The 12,967-nt window shown below is 35.5% G+C and overlaps 1 protein-coding gene across 4 annotated transcripts in view; it reads right to left on the reverse strand.

The window, feature by feature from the left end:
• Positions 1 to 6,550: 6,550 nt before the first annotated feature.
• LOC126251895 (uncharacterized) overlaps positions 6,551 to 12,967 on the reverse strand; it is a 247,780-nt gene continuing 241,363 nt past the window's right edge. For all 4 annotated transcript variants that reach the window (XM_049952609.1, XM_049952610.1, XM_049952608.1 and 1 more), the window contains one exon: positions 6,551 to 7,289. In XM_049952609.1, the coding sequence (XP_049808566.1) occupies positions 7,141 to 7,289 (149 nt within the window). In that variant the 3' untranslated portion in view covers positions 6,551 to 7,140. The remainder of the gene's footprint in view (positions 7,290 to 12,967) is intronic.

Consider the following 12,967-nt stretch of genomic DNA (forward strand, 5'->3'; position numbering starts at 1 on the left):
CACATATGTTCCCCCACTCTGAGGTGACTTACATGTACATCTTCTTTCTTTTATGAAGGTAATATCCCATCCATGCAATAGGGATAGTGTTAATTTCATTACAGTTGTGGTTGCAAAGTAAAATTTTGTGACATACACAATCAAAGACTTTGGCAAGATCACAGTGAATACCAACATCATTATTTTTCTCATTTAGTTCTGCCAGTGTTTTATTTGTGTGGTTTGTGTTTCTTTGTGCATGGAGAATCCCTTACAAAACCCAAACTGACAGACAACTAACAATTTCCACTCAATTAAATGAGTGTCATAGACCACTTTATGAAATACAGTAAAATTTCCTCAAAACTTAATTGCATGGGACTAAAATAATTTTCCAGATTGAACAAGTTTACACAGAACCCACTAGGCTGCATAAAATTTGTCAAGTACCATACCCAAATTATAAATTTGTGATTATATACATTTTTTTACTCCTGTACAATATACATTCACTTAATGTATAACATACAATAGGACATTAAACTATGACACCGTTACATGGTACAGCATGTTTGTTTTATACTGTAACTTTAAATTCATGTATTGTACATACATATTATTCCTAAGTTTATGTGCTTTATGTATAACTTTTTCACCATATATTAGTGAGGAAAACTTGTTTGAATTTCCTGAAAATTTATCTTTCTAGTTAGTTTTCTGCACTTACAGTAGTCCCAACAGCTTGGAAGAATTTGTGTGTGTTACAAACAGCATTACATCATTTATGGATGCATGGCTTCTTCAGGCATATAACTTTTTTCTAGGTACATCATTTTGCTTCTCTTCTTCTTTCTTTCTTTGCTCATCACCATCTTCTGTGTTGCAGATTTCTATTATGTCTGTTGACGAAGTAAAATGGAAATGAGCATACGGCATTGTGGGCCGGGAGTCTCCCATTTGGGGAAGTTCGGTCGCTGAGGGCATGTACTTACTGCATTTGACGCCACACTGGGCAACTTGCACGTCAGAGATGGGGATGGAATGATGATGAGGATAACACAACACCCAGTTCCTGAGCAGAGAAAATTTCATGCCCCAGCTGGGAAATCAGACCTGGGCCCCATGGTGTGTCATCTCACCATGCTGACCACTCAGCTAATGGGGGTGAATGACGAAGTAAAAATGGAGTGAATTAACACAAAGTCATCACTTTCAATGTAGTCATCTGAAGTACATGAAATGTTTTGCATTTGGACAAATGCAGCAATTGCTGCTACATTTTCCTGAGCTTTGATTAGTACAAAAGCGTCTTGTTCATTGCCTTCAAACCTGGCTTTGTCAAAGCACTTGGAGACAGTTGCAGGATTTGTTTCCCTTACTGTCAAGCCAAATCAGTTTATCACATCCAAGAGAGAAACTGACCATGCTAGAGCAAATCCCTTTTTGATTGCTTCAACACTAAAAACGAGAGATTGCATTAGAGTTCTGTAGATGAATGCTACTATGGCACATTATAGTCTATCATGAAATCTGTGCCATCTGATAAATTGCTTACAAAGACAGCAAAAGCATAATCCTCTCAAGTGAGCACAAAATTTTAATATTCTGCTACAAACACCATCATAGTCAGCAGAATTATTACAATTTAGTGACTTAATGAACTGTGTAACCTCCTTAGGGACTAATGTCTGGCGGTGATGCAGCACAAGTAAATCTAACATATCTGTATTCGGTTGTTTATTACTGGGGGCACTATTTGCAGCCACTGTGAGGAAGTAATAATTGAATATGGTGGCCAATGTTTTTAAAGTATGACCATTTCTGCCAAGGCTATTTTCTGAGAACTCAGTTTCTTTTTGAATTTCTGTTTTGCTTCTTTCTTGTTTAATAATGTTCCAAATAATTTTTGCTTTATTCTTAAAGTGTTTGATGTTTTGAACATAGTACATAGGTTTTGTTTTTTATTGACAGAGTGGAGGATTCAACAGTACTTGTGATAATGGAAATTCAAATTTTAACTATTGCTTGTCCTCTGAATTATACAAAGCTCTCTCTCATAGCTCAAGATACTTTATTCCCAGGTGTTATCCTTCTCTTATACTTGCTTTTAAATGTTTAAGGATAAATCAAGACTCAAAGTACTGTAGGAATATGTTTGAGAAAGAGTTAAATTTTGCATTGAAAATGTCTGCTTTATAAATATCTTCCAGCACTTTCCCCATAATTTCTCCCTAGACAGTGTTATTGAGTCACTGTTAATGATACTGTGATACAATACTTTTCTTCTATGATCTGCACCTAACTCGACAATAAATTTTATTAACATCTGACTATCAAGGTCACATAAACCTCTGATTATTAGTTTTATAGCTAAATCACTGCAAGGTTGTTGAATCTAAAAGATAATTGTCAATATCTGTTACATTATATCTTTCAATGCCCATAGGGAATTTTACTGTGGGAAATAATCCAAAGTTGGATATCAGCAACTCTAGATCCCTTTGGTCAATACTATCTCTCAGAAAATCAACATTAAAGTCTCCGCCAACAATAATTTTCCAGTTAAGGCTGAATAACTTTATTTAAGCTGTTTCTAAATGATTTATGAAGCTTAACAAACTTACTGCCAGTTGTCTGTGAACTGTCAGAAGACTGTCTGCCTCCTGATACAGTAATGTGGTGCAGCATTAGAAAAGCTGTTCCATTAAGTTTCGGGTGTGCAGCTGCAAGAATTCTCCTTCTTCTTCTAATATTTCTGCCATATAATGTTCAGCCATCTTCAGAGTGAGCATTTGCATCTGTGGCCTCATACGCAGTTGCGCAGTACACGAGTATAAAGGGACGAAGTGAGCACTGGAGTGGCAGTCTTTGCGGCTCACTCTGAAGATGGCTGAACGTTATATGGCTGAAATATTAGAAGAAGAAGGAGAATTCTTGTGGCTGCACACCCAAAACTTAATGGAACAGTCTCTGCACCGCCAAAACCTGAAGATTCACATTCAAAAAGCTGTTCAATGCAATATTCATGAACCTTGCAAGAGGGATGCCATAACATTTTGCCAAGTATAATTTTGAGGTACAAAAAATCAAGGGCCCTGGATAGGTCACTAATATTCCACAGGATGATTTTTTTCTTGTTTAGCTTTGCCCAGACTTCATTTGTGAAACAGTGTATGGGTCTCTCTGTGGATAATCCTAAACAAAAGCCAAACTGAAAGGCAGTCAACAGATTCTCCTCTTAAAAATGAGTCAGTTGTCTATTACAGACCACTTTCTCAAACACTTTTGAGAAAATTGTAAAGAGTGAGATGAACTTGTAGTTATTACCTTATAAATGGGTGTCACTACAACATACTTACATCTGAGTTATTGACTGATGAATCACAGAAGGCACAGTGAAAAAGTATGTTAGAAATATTTCAGCTTTTGGACAAAGTCCTTTTTCAGAAGTAGAAAACACAGGCACATTCACACAAAAACTAACATGCACATGACCACTGTCTCTGGTCAAAAAGTCCTGATTAGTCAGGCCTTGACAGCTGGAGACAGTTGCCATGTATGTGGGAGTTGTTGTGTGAATTTTTGTGCTTCTGAACAAGGTCTTTGTGTAACATCTGGAATATTTTTAGCATTTACTTTCATTGTGCCTACCTGTTCCCCAACACCTCCTCCTTGTGATAAGTAGCAGTCTATCTATTAGGTATTGTTGTTATTCCATTCTTGACTTTCCATTGTTTCATTAACTGATGACTCAAAAGACTTAAGGGTAGACCTTTTAGGTTAATGCAAGATAGATTTCTACTTGCTAAAAAGATGGCCGAGAGGTGCAATGAAAAGACTGTTACATGTAAGCTTTTGGCCAAAGCCTTCTTAAGAAATGACAAATACATACTCATTCACACAAGTAAGCACTTCTCACATACGCATGACTGGTATCTCTAGCCACTCTGGCCAAATTGCAACACAAATGCATTGAAAGGGAGAACAATCTGAAGTGAAGAGGCAAAAGAGAGGGATGGTAGAAAATAGAGCCTTCACACAAGCAGCAAGATTAAATGCAGATTTAGGGCTGAAAATGAGATACTTGGATAATACAGCTAATTTAGGAGGGAGAGTGCCTTAGATGGAGGTTGATAACTCTGTACTGATGTGGCTGGTTCTTGTGATCATGAGTTATCATTTCTCTGGGAGACAGTGGTGAAGACTGGGACCTGTTAAGGAGTTTGGCCAAGATTGGTTTGTAGGAGAGGAGTGGTGGTTGATGTTGTGGTTGTTTAGGAAGCTGGAGAGGTACTGGAAGGGAAACACCATTGTTGAGGTAGTTTAGCAGAAGATGAATAGCTTTTTGAGGTGAAGACTGGCATTATGTTGCAGTTTGAAGTTCGCTTGGCAAATGTTATCACTCAAGGAAACATGTAACTGCAAGATTTTGTAGAAGGAGAGTGGAAATTGGGAGATGAACCATGTTCACAGATTAATTGGTTAAGTGCAAAAGACTGTTGTTTTTGAAATAGTATGAGGGGATTGCATCCAGAAACAGGGACTTCCAATATTAGGCCTTGGGGGGCAACTCTCAGGGACAAGCAGGTTTTCAGAAGCAGAATGTGGGACCTTAGTTTTCAAACTGCAAATGCATGTTTCCTAAAGGACCAAATATAACATAAGATGGGATTCATGATGGCAAGAGAGGAGGGTATGGGGTAGAGATGATAAGAGTAACAAAAATAAGCAGAAGGAGAGGAAAAAGGAGAGAAAAGGGAAAAAATTGGAAAAATAAGTGTAGAAAAATTCATAGGAAAATCATGACAAAGACAATAACTAACAAGAGATAATGAGAGGGTGAGAATTTCTCACCAGAAATGTGAGCTATATGATACAAAAAAGATTTTGATAGTAAAAAGTTCTCACAATAAATTGTGACTGGGGAAATTCATGACAAAGGAATGGAGACAGAAAAAAGTTTAAAAAAGTCATTGGAGAAAACAGAATCTACTACAGTTGGGAAATAAAATAATGTAGGAGATGGCACTGACAGCTGATCAGGGCAATTTGATAAAAACAAATACACAAAATGTCAAACTGCATCAAGTGCATCCTATCCGGCAAGTGTCGCCTGGCCCAGGATACTGGGGATTTTTTTCCAGGCTCTCCTATTTTTAAACACTGCCAGTCTGTTTTCTTCATCCCTCTGTCTTCCCCCTCCACCCTTACATCAGGAGAAGGAACCACTGGCTCTGAAAGCTAGCAAATTTCCTTAATGCCTATATGTGTATGTTCTCCTGCACACCACTTAGTGAGTAGATTTTTTATCTATCCAGTTACATTATACTTTCAAAAATTGGAGTTTAATTATTTTTATTTATATATTAGCTAGTATGTGCTCCAGTACAAAGGTATTTCACATGCTCATACAGCAAGAAATTGGGAATCTTAACCACCTCAAAAGAAAGTAAAAGTATAACAGTACCTCATTACTGTCTCTTTCTGTAAATTATCTGAATATCTTGATTCAAAGATTGAAAAGTTATATTAGCTGCATGCCAAGTAGTGGTGTTCATTGTAAAGCTGCATGAATAGTAATACTGTAAACAGGATGCAGTGTCTAAAGATGCACATAACTAAATTATACCACATCAGTCAAGAAAGTACTATGATGCCAGTAGGTGGACAGCTAAACTTAATTAGTATAATACAGGAGGCAGCAGCTTTTCTTAAAAATAGCAGCTCTCTTTGTGATATACTTGATTAAATTTAGGTGGCATAAGTATGACTAGCACTAAACAGTATAAAACTGTTAATACAGTATAGAGATTAAGTTTCTATGATATGCTTGTCTTTTGCTAATGTATTTCTTGACTCATTCCTCATCTGGAGGTTCTCCTTCTTAATGGGGTCTATTGAATATAATGAATGAATGAATAAAAATGTATGAAAATCAGCAATGGAGAAAAATATATGAAACAATTAGTTTGTTGTTATTGAGAACTAAAGCCATGCTATAGGCAGTGTTGTAAAAAAAATAGATCCCATCAGTTTGTTGTGTGGACTACATTCTTGCTGGTAGAACAGCATATAAGCAGATTCACTGAGCAACCAAAGCAGTTTGTCATTTGGTGTTGAGATGCACTGATTTTCTTGTTCCACAACAACTGCAGTTCTTCACTTAATCTCATTGTATATGTTTGTTTTCTGTCAGGACGGACTGCTCACATTGCAGACATCTTCAGAGTGTGCTGTATGTGCTTTCTGCTAACATCTTGGGCATAATGTTTGTTCCATTGAAAATACTTATATGAAGTGAAACATGTTGCTTTTGGTAGTCACTGTTACAATAAATGTGAACTATTTAGTGCTTGTGGAAATTGTTCAGATAATTGTTTGCATTCATTACTCACAACACATATTAAAATTTTAATTTTTGCTGACAAGCAACTGAGAAGCACAAGAATATTTCCATCACTCAAATATGTTTCAGAAAGTACCACTACTGTTAGTACATAGATGTAAATTATTAATGAAATCATATTTTTATTCTTTGATTTTTTCTTATTTATTTGAAAACATTCTTGTCAGTTCAGAAATTATACTATTATATAAACTTAAACATAATTACAAACTCTGAATAAGTTTAGTTATGTCCTGCTTCTACTAGATAACAAACACAAATAATCAATACTTTTTAAGTAGTTGAGAATACTGATAACAGTCTTTGGTGGCTTAGTAATTCTCTCTCTCCAATCACATGCTGAACTGTAGTTCTATGTCCACATAACAATTAGAACTTTGTAGGACATATTTTTCTTGTTTGTAAAAAATAAAACAGTTCAGTTTTCACTACTAACAAGATAGCTACAAGCCATATTCACTGACAGAGCCAATCATATGTACTTGGAACTCCATGTAACATCATGTAGTGTGATTACAAAATAATGGAATAAAAAAATTCAACAGCAGGTAATACTTCCATTCAACTCACATATACGAAAAATAGTAAAAGTGATGTTGTATAAAAATGAGACATGATGCAGCTGTTGTACAGTCCAATGATGCTTTGTTACAACAAGAGGAAATATAGTTCATTAAATAATATCACAGAGAGTGATGTCTCATGTGAAAAGCAGAATGTCTTTTTCAGACCAAGTTTTCTCAGTACAAATTAACTTATGCAGCTTCCTTATTAGCTCCACGTTTCTTTTTCTTGTACCATCGAATAATGAGCTGTGAAGTCCATAGTATTACAGTGAGAGAGGTTATAAGGTTGAGTGCTGCAATTGACATGCTGTAGCTTCCTGTTGCTTTCTGAATGTAGCCTATAACAAGAAAGAGCTTTAGTTAATACAAGACAAATTAAGAAACAATACAGCAAAAAAATATTTTAATCAAGCACATTTTCTGATTAAAGAATTTCAGTGTTTAGAAGGAGAAAGTGGAATGAAACTATGCATTGGTAAGTCATGTGGTTCTGTTTCAATGATTTCAAAATCAAGTTAAATGAATAATAAGACTGGTATTAAGAGCATTCTACTGGTTGTTTGTCAGTAGTATATTAGGCATGGAAATGTACATTGATTCAGCTGGGAAGGAAATTACAGAGGCCACTGTATTCTCTCTTGAGAAAAAGTGATCCCAACTGTTATATCTGGCCATCGATGTCTAGAATATTGGTTGGCACTGTGATGGAACTAATATTCAAGCTCATCCCACAAATATTCAATTGGAATCAGATGGGAGGCTCTTCCTGGCCAAAGAAATACTTCAACATCATGCAGGTAGTTCACTGGGACGCACATTGTCTGAATATCCCAGTAGAAGCTAGTAACAAGGCACAGTCACATGAGGATGCAGGACATCCATGACATACTGCTGTGCCTTCAGAATCCCTGAATCATTGCCAGAATTGAACTAATGTCATACCCAAAGGCTCCACACACCATGAAGCAGGGGTAACACTAATTGCCAGACTGTATTCTCATCTTTTGGTGTTGCTGTCTGACTATTGGTGATAATTCCAAAGGCATTTATCTGTGGTGTAGTGTTTATGACAGCCTACTCATGAGACAGTAATTCAGTAACACAGCCTCTGCTAGTTTCAAACCAATGATGTGGGATGATCAAGGGTAATGAAGTAAGTCCATGACTTGTACATGGATGTAAAGGTCTTACAGTCATTGACACCCAATATCATGATCCTCCATTGCTGCGGTTGGACATGATTGACTAGAACTTCAATAATGTGTTTAGATAAGATTGGATTATATTAGATTAGATTCAATTCTTGTTCCATAGACCCAGAAATGAGATGATTCTCATGGGTGTGGAATTTATCAAAAATTTTTTAATAGACAATACACAACATCTGAATATAATATTCACTTCCCTGATCATCAGGAGATTGTCAAAATACATTAAAAAATATGTGTATGAAAAAATGTAACTTTAATTAACATCAGCATAAGGAGCATCTACTGTGCCCAGGTTTGTTGGAATTTATGTGCAGATATGAGAAAGAAAAATGCTCGCACAACACAGAAAGTGACTATAGATGTGTAATTTGAACTCTCCAGTGAGGGATGTGTACTTTGGACTGGCCAGTGAAGGGTCACCTGCAGTTTGCTGTTGTGCTTTGTGGGTGCTGTGGGTTCCAAAGAAGAAAGGAGCATGACAACAACTGACAAGCACTAAAGAAAAATGAATGTTGTTATATAACCTCGATGCTATGCTATCTCGAGTTACATATGAACTTATGGTTTTTGTCAAGCACTGAAGGATCATGTACGAACAGATTGCCTGAAAACCTTTGTCAGTTATCAGTTGCTATAAGCTGAGAACTTATTTGATTATAGAAGAATAATGGAAACCATGTTTTGTGATTTCATAGTGAATTGTTCAGATGTAGACTCTCTTATAGCCCTTGTCCCTCTGCAAAGGTAAATGAGTCAGCAGTCAAATATGTGGCACTGTGCACCAGGAGCCCAACATCAAGAGAAAATAAGACAGTGACTGGGAAATTCAGTAAAGAAGGTAAGTGTTATTACAAGGAATGAGTAAGTACTTGGCATCACTTTATATCGATCACTTAAAATCAACCCACAACAAGAAAAAACACCTCAGTTGAAACATAACAGATGTTTTTACTTAAGCTGGTCCAACAGTCCCCATTAAGATATTCCTCTATAGAGTAAAAGAAGTTGCCTACTAAAAAGTCTTTGAAACTCTGATAAAACCGTGCTTCATTTGAAAACAAGTTTGGCAATTTATTGAAAATGCGTATTCCTGAATAGTGGACCCCTTTTTGGACCAAGGTAAGTGATTTTAGATCTTTATGCAGATTGCTGTTATTCCTAGTATTGATACTATGTATTGAGCTAATGGTTGGAAATAGAAACATTTTATTTGCAAAATATTTCATTACAGAACAAATATACTGAGAAGCATCAGTTAGAATACCCAGTTCCTTGAAAAGGTATCTACATAATTTTATTGAATTTACACAAGGAATGAGTCTTATTACATGCTTTTGCACTCTAAGAACTTTTGTTTGGTTTGATGAGTTACCCCAAAATATGATCCTATATGACATAATAGAGTGAAAGTAAGCAAAGTATGCAAATTTTTTTATATTTATATCTCTTATTTCTGACATCATTCACATTGCAGATACAGACTTGTTTAGGTGATTCAGCAATTCTGTGGTATGCCCCACCTAACTGAATTTGTTGTTAGTTGTAATACCAGAAATTTAACACAGTCAACATCATCTATGTGCATGTCTTCATGTGTTATACACTTGATGGAAGGAAATCCCCTACAGGTTCTGAACTGCAAATAGTGGATCTTTTCCAAGTTTAATGACAGTGAATTAGCTTTAAACTGTTTATTAATGTCAGCAAAAATTTGATTCACAGCCCTTTCTAAATCTGTACTTGACTTGCTACTTATTGCATTGTTTATATCATGTGCAAACAAAACAGACTTATTATCTTCCAATGTAACAGACACAATGCCGTTAATGAACATAAGAAAAAGCAATGGACTCAAGATGAAACCTTGAGGTACACTACATGTAATTAATTCCCAATCAAATGAAGACTTATTGCTTATTCCACAGGTATTTTGTAACAACACTCTTCATTTCGTGTTAGTTAGGTATGACTCAAACCATTCTGCAGCACTACCAGTGACACCATAAAATTCTAATTTATGTTCCCATCAGGTCATTATCACATATAACTGATCCATTTGCATCAGTATTTCAGAATTTAATCAGCTGGACTCAGGATGACCCATAATAAGGTCACTTCAGAACTGTGTCATGTGCTGGTATCCTTGTTTCATGCCAGTGTGTGATATTCTGAATGATCTTCCATACTGTTCACTGAGCATCTGATGTGCTATAACCTGTTGTAACTGATAACATGATCACATGGTGGCAACGTTAATGCACTTTGGTGGCCATTGTAGTTGTCACTGGTTTCTGCAATTCTAATAATTTACGCATCTGTTCTTGGTATACATGTTTACAGAATCTGATCAGTATTCCTACTAGGTACTTAATGTTTTTGGCAGTCAAAGTAAAATTAATGATTTCAAGATATGAGAATAGCATTTGCCAGATACCTACTCTTACTGTAGTATGTTGAAAAATTCATATTTGGACATAATCAAATCCAGGACGGTTTGACAAAATTACTGGAACATTAAATTTGTGATAAAGAAATTATATGAAGCCTTCTCCCTGCAGTGCTACTATTTATTTGATGCTGTAATATTTCATGAAGGTTGGAATCTGACTTAAATGTTTACTGTTTGACAAAGAAAGAAAAAGGACGAAGATATACCCCAACAACAACCAAGTCATTAGAGACAGAGAATCATCTCAGATTAGACAAAGATGTACAAGGAAAAGATCATATATTATTCAATGGAATCTTTGTAGGAATCATCTTAATTCACTTTAGGAAACCATAGAAAACCTAAATCAGGTTGGTGAGACAATAATTTGAACTCCACTTCTCCTGGATTCAAGTCTAGTTTTCTAACCATTGTGTTACATTCCTCAAGCCCACTTACGAGGGAGTAGTATCAAGTACATGCATGACAAAGAAAAGGTGGTGATGTAAATGGAGTTATGTTTATGTTATGTAGGCCCATGAAGAAAATCTTCTCAGCCTACAACCCATGTAACTTCAGCCATGTCATCATAAGTTTCTTAATTGTGAACACCACCATAAATTCATTTATAGAGTATTATACAGAGGTATAAGGTCTCGTACTTCATTTTTAACAACTAAAAATTAGGTGACAATTAAACTGTGGTGGTACTTCCTTTGAGAGTAATGGTTGTACTGTTCTTGAACTAAAACTGCAAAGGAGGGCTAATAAACTGCATCCACTGATGAAAGTATTATGCAAGTCCACAACATGATACTGAATAATAAGCAATAAGTTACTGCAACAGATACCGGTATATCAATAAAAAGAGGATGTTACATTTTATGAGAAGTATTAAGTAAAAGAAGTTTTTTTGCAGGGTGAAAGCTACTTTCGCTGAATGTCACCACCCTCTCTTCTTTTGCCATATGCCTCCTTAAATTGATTTTATTTTTATTTTTTGCCTAATTACCTGTAACACACATGAGTATAATTTGTGTTTCCATAAAAGAGAAAGGTTTGCCCTCAGTCTTAAGGAATATAGAACCAGGTCTAATTTTGTGCTTAGTTTTGTGTATGTAATTAACTTACTAATTTATTTATTTACTAATTTATTTATTTAGTTACTAATTTATTTTTACCAGCTTGTCCTTTGTTATAGGGCGAAATAAGTAATTGTTCTGTGACTTTAATTCTATTGATGAGCAGCCAATTCCTATTATATCTAATTATTTACTTTATTACTTTTCCCCTGTCTTTAATTTAATGATTTCCTTGGCTGTTTGAGTTATTTTCCCTTACTTAACTTATATATGTTCTTTTTCTTGTGGATTTTTGTTTTTTTTATGCTGTACTAGATTAGGTGTTTATGAGTTATAAATAAATATAAAATCTGTACTAATTATAAACATTTGGAAGAAGAACTACTAGGATTCCTTAAGTATTTATTTGGCTCTATTCGAAAACATATTAGCAAAGCCAGCCCTTAACTAATTTCAAAATAATTACCTGGTCTGTCAAAAGCATTGTTTGCATAACTATATCTGTTAATTTCATTTTTTAATCAAATAATTCGGCCTAACCTTTCTGATAGAAGGAACTGTTAAAGAGCAGGAAATTTTTGATGTATTCAGTTAATTAAATGAGTTGTGTTTTAATTGTAATTTCTGTAACTTAAACATCAAACAATGTATAGTTTCAGTGCCTATTTCTGTGAGGATGTATAAAGGCCTGATTTTTGGTCCCAAGTCAGTCAGTCCATGGCAAATTTTCAGACGGAAAGTCTGTATCAATTTGAGTAACAATAATGCAGTGGAATTAGTGTAACACCAGTAGGCTGTGTATTAAAACATTGACAGTGACTGTTCAATTTATTTGAGAAATAGTGTCACACAAACTGTATTATTCTGAAAGAACTGTGAACTGTGTGGTTAGGTTTCTACTGCTGATAGATGTTCAATAGCAGACTATTGTAGCAGTATGCTGATGTTTGCCTGCAAGCTATTAATGAGGCGCTTATCTAAATTTACCAATAGTGAACTGGCCATATATATGTGTGACATTGTTTTTTTTTTTTTTTTTTGAACAGGTGAGAGTAAAGAACTGAGAAATGCAACTCTGCAACTGTCAGCTACATCATTTATAGTAGTCAGTGCTGAACTTCCAGCCCCCCCCCCCCCCCCCCCATTTTTCAGCCAGTACAAAACTTCAGTACGTCAAAACTGGGGACTAACAATGAAGAAATAAAGCAGGTGAACATGACACATCCATAGCTAAGGTCATTAACATGTCTGTACCATGGTGCTTCACTCACAGGTAGTCTGTTTGAATTCCTGTG

Source organism: Schistocerca nitens, chromosome 4 (genome assembly GCF_023898315.1).
Source record: "Schistocerca nitens isolate TAMUIC-IGC-003100 chromosome 4, iqSchNite1.1, whole genome shotgun sequence".
In the NCBI taxonomy this organism is placed as follows: domain Eukaryota; kingdom Metazoa; phylum Arthropoda; class Insecta; order Orthoptera; family Acrididae; genus Schistocerca; species Schistocerca nitens.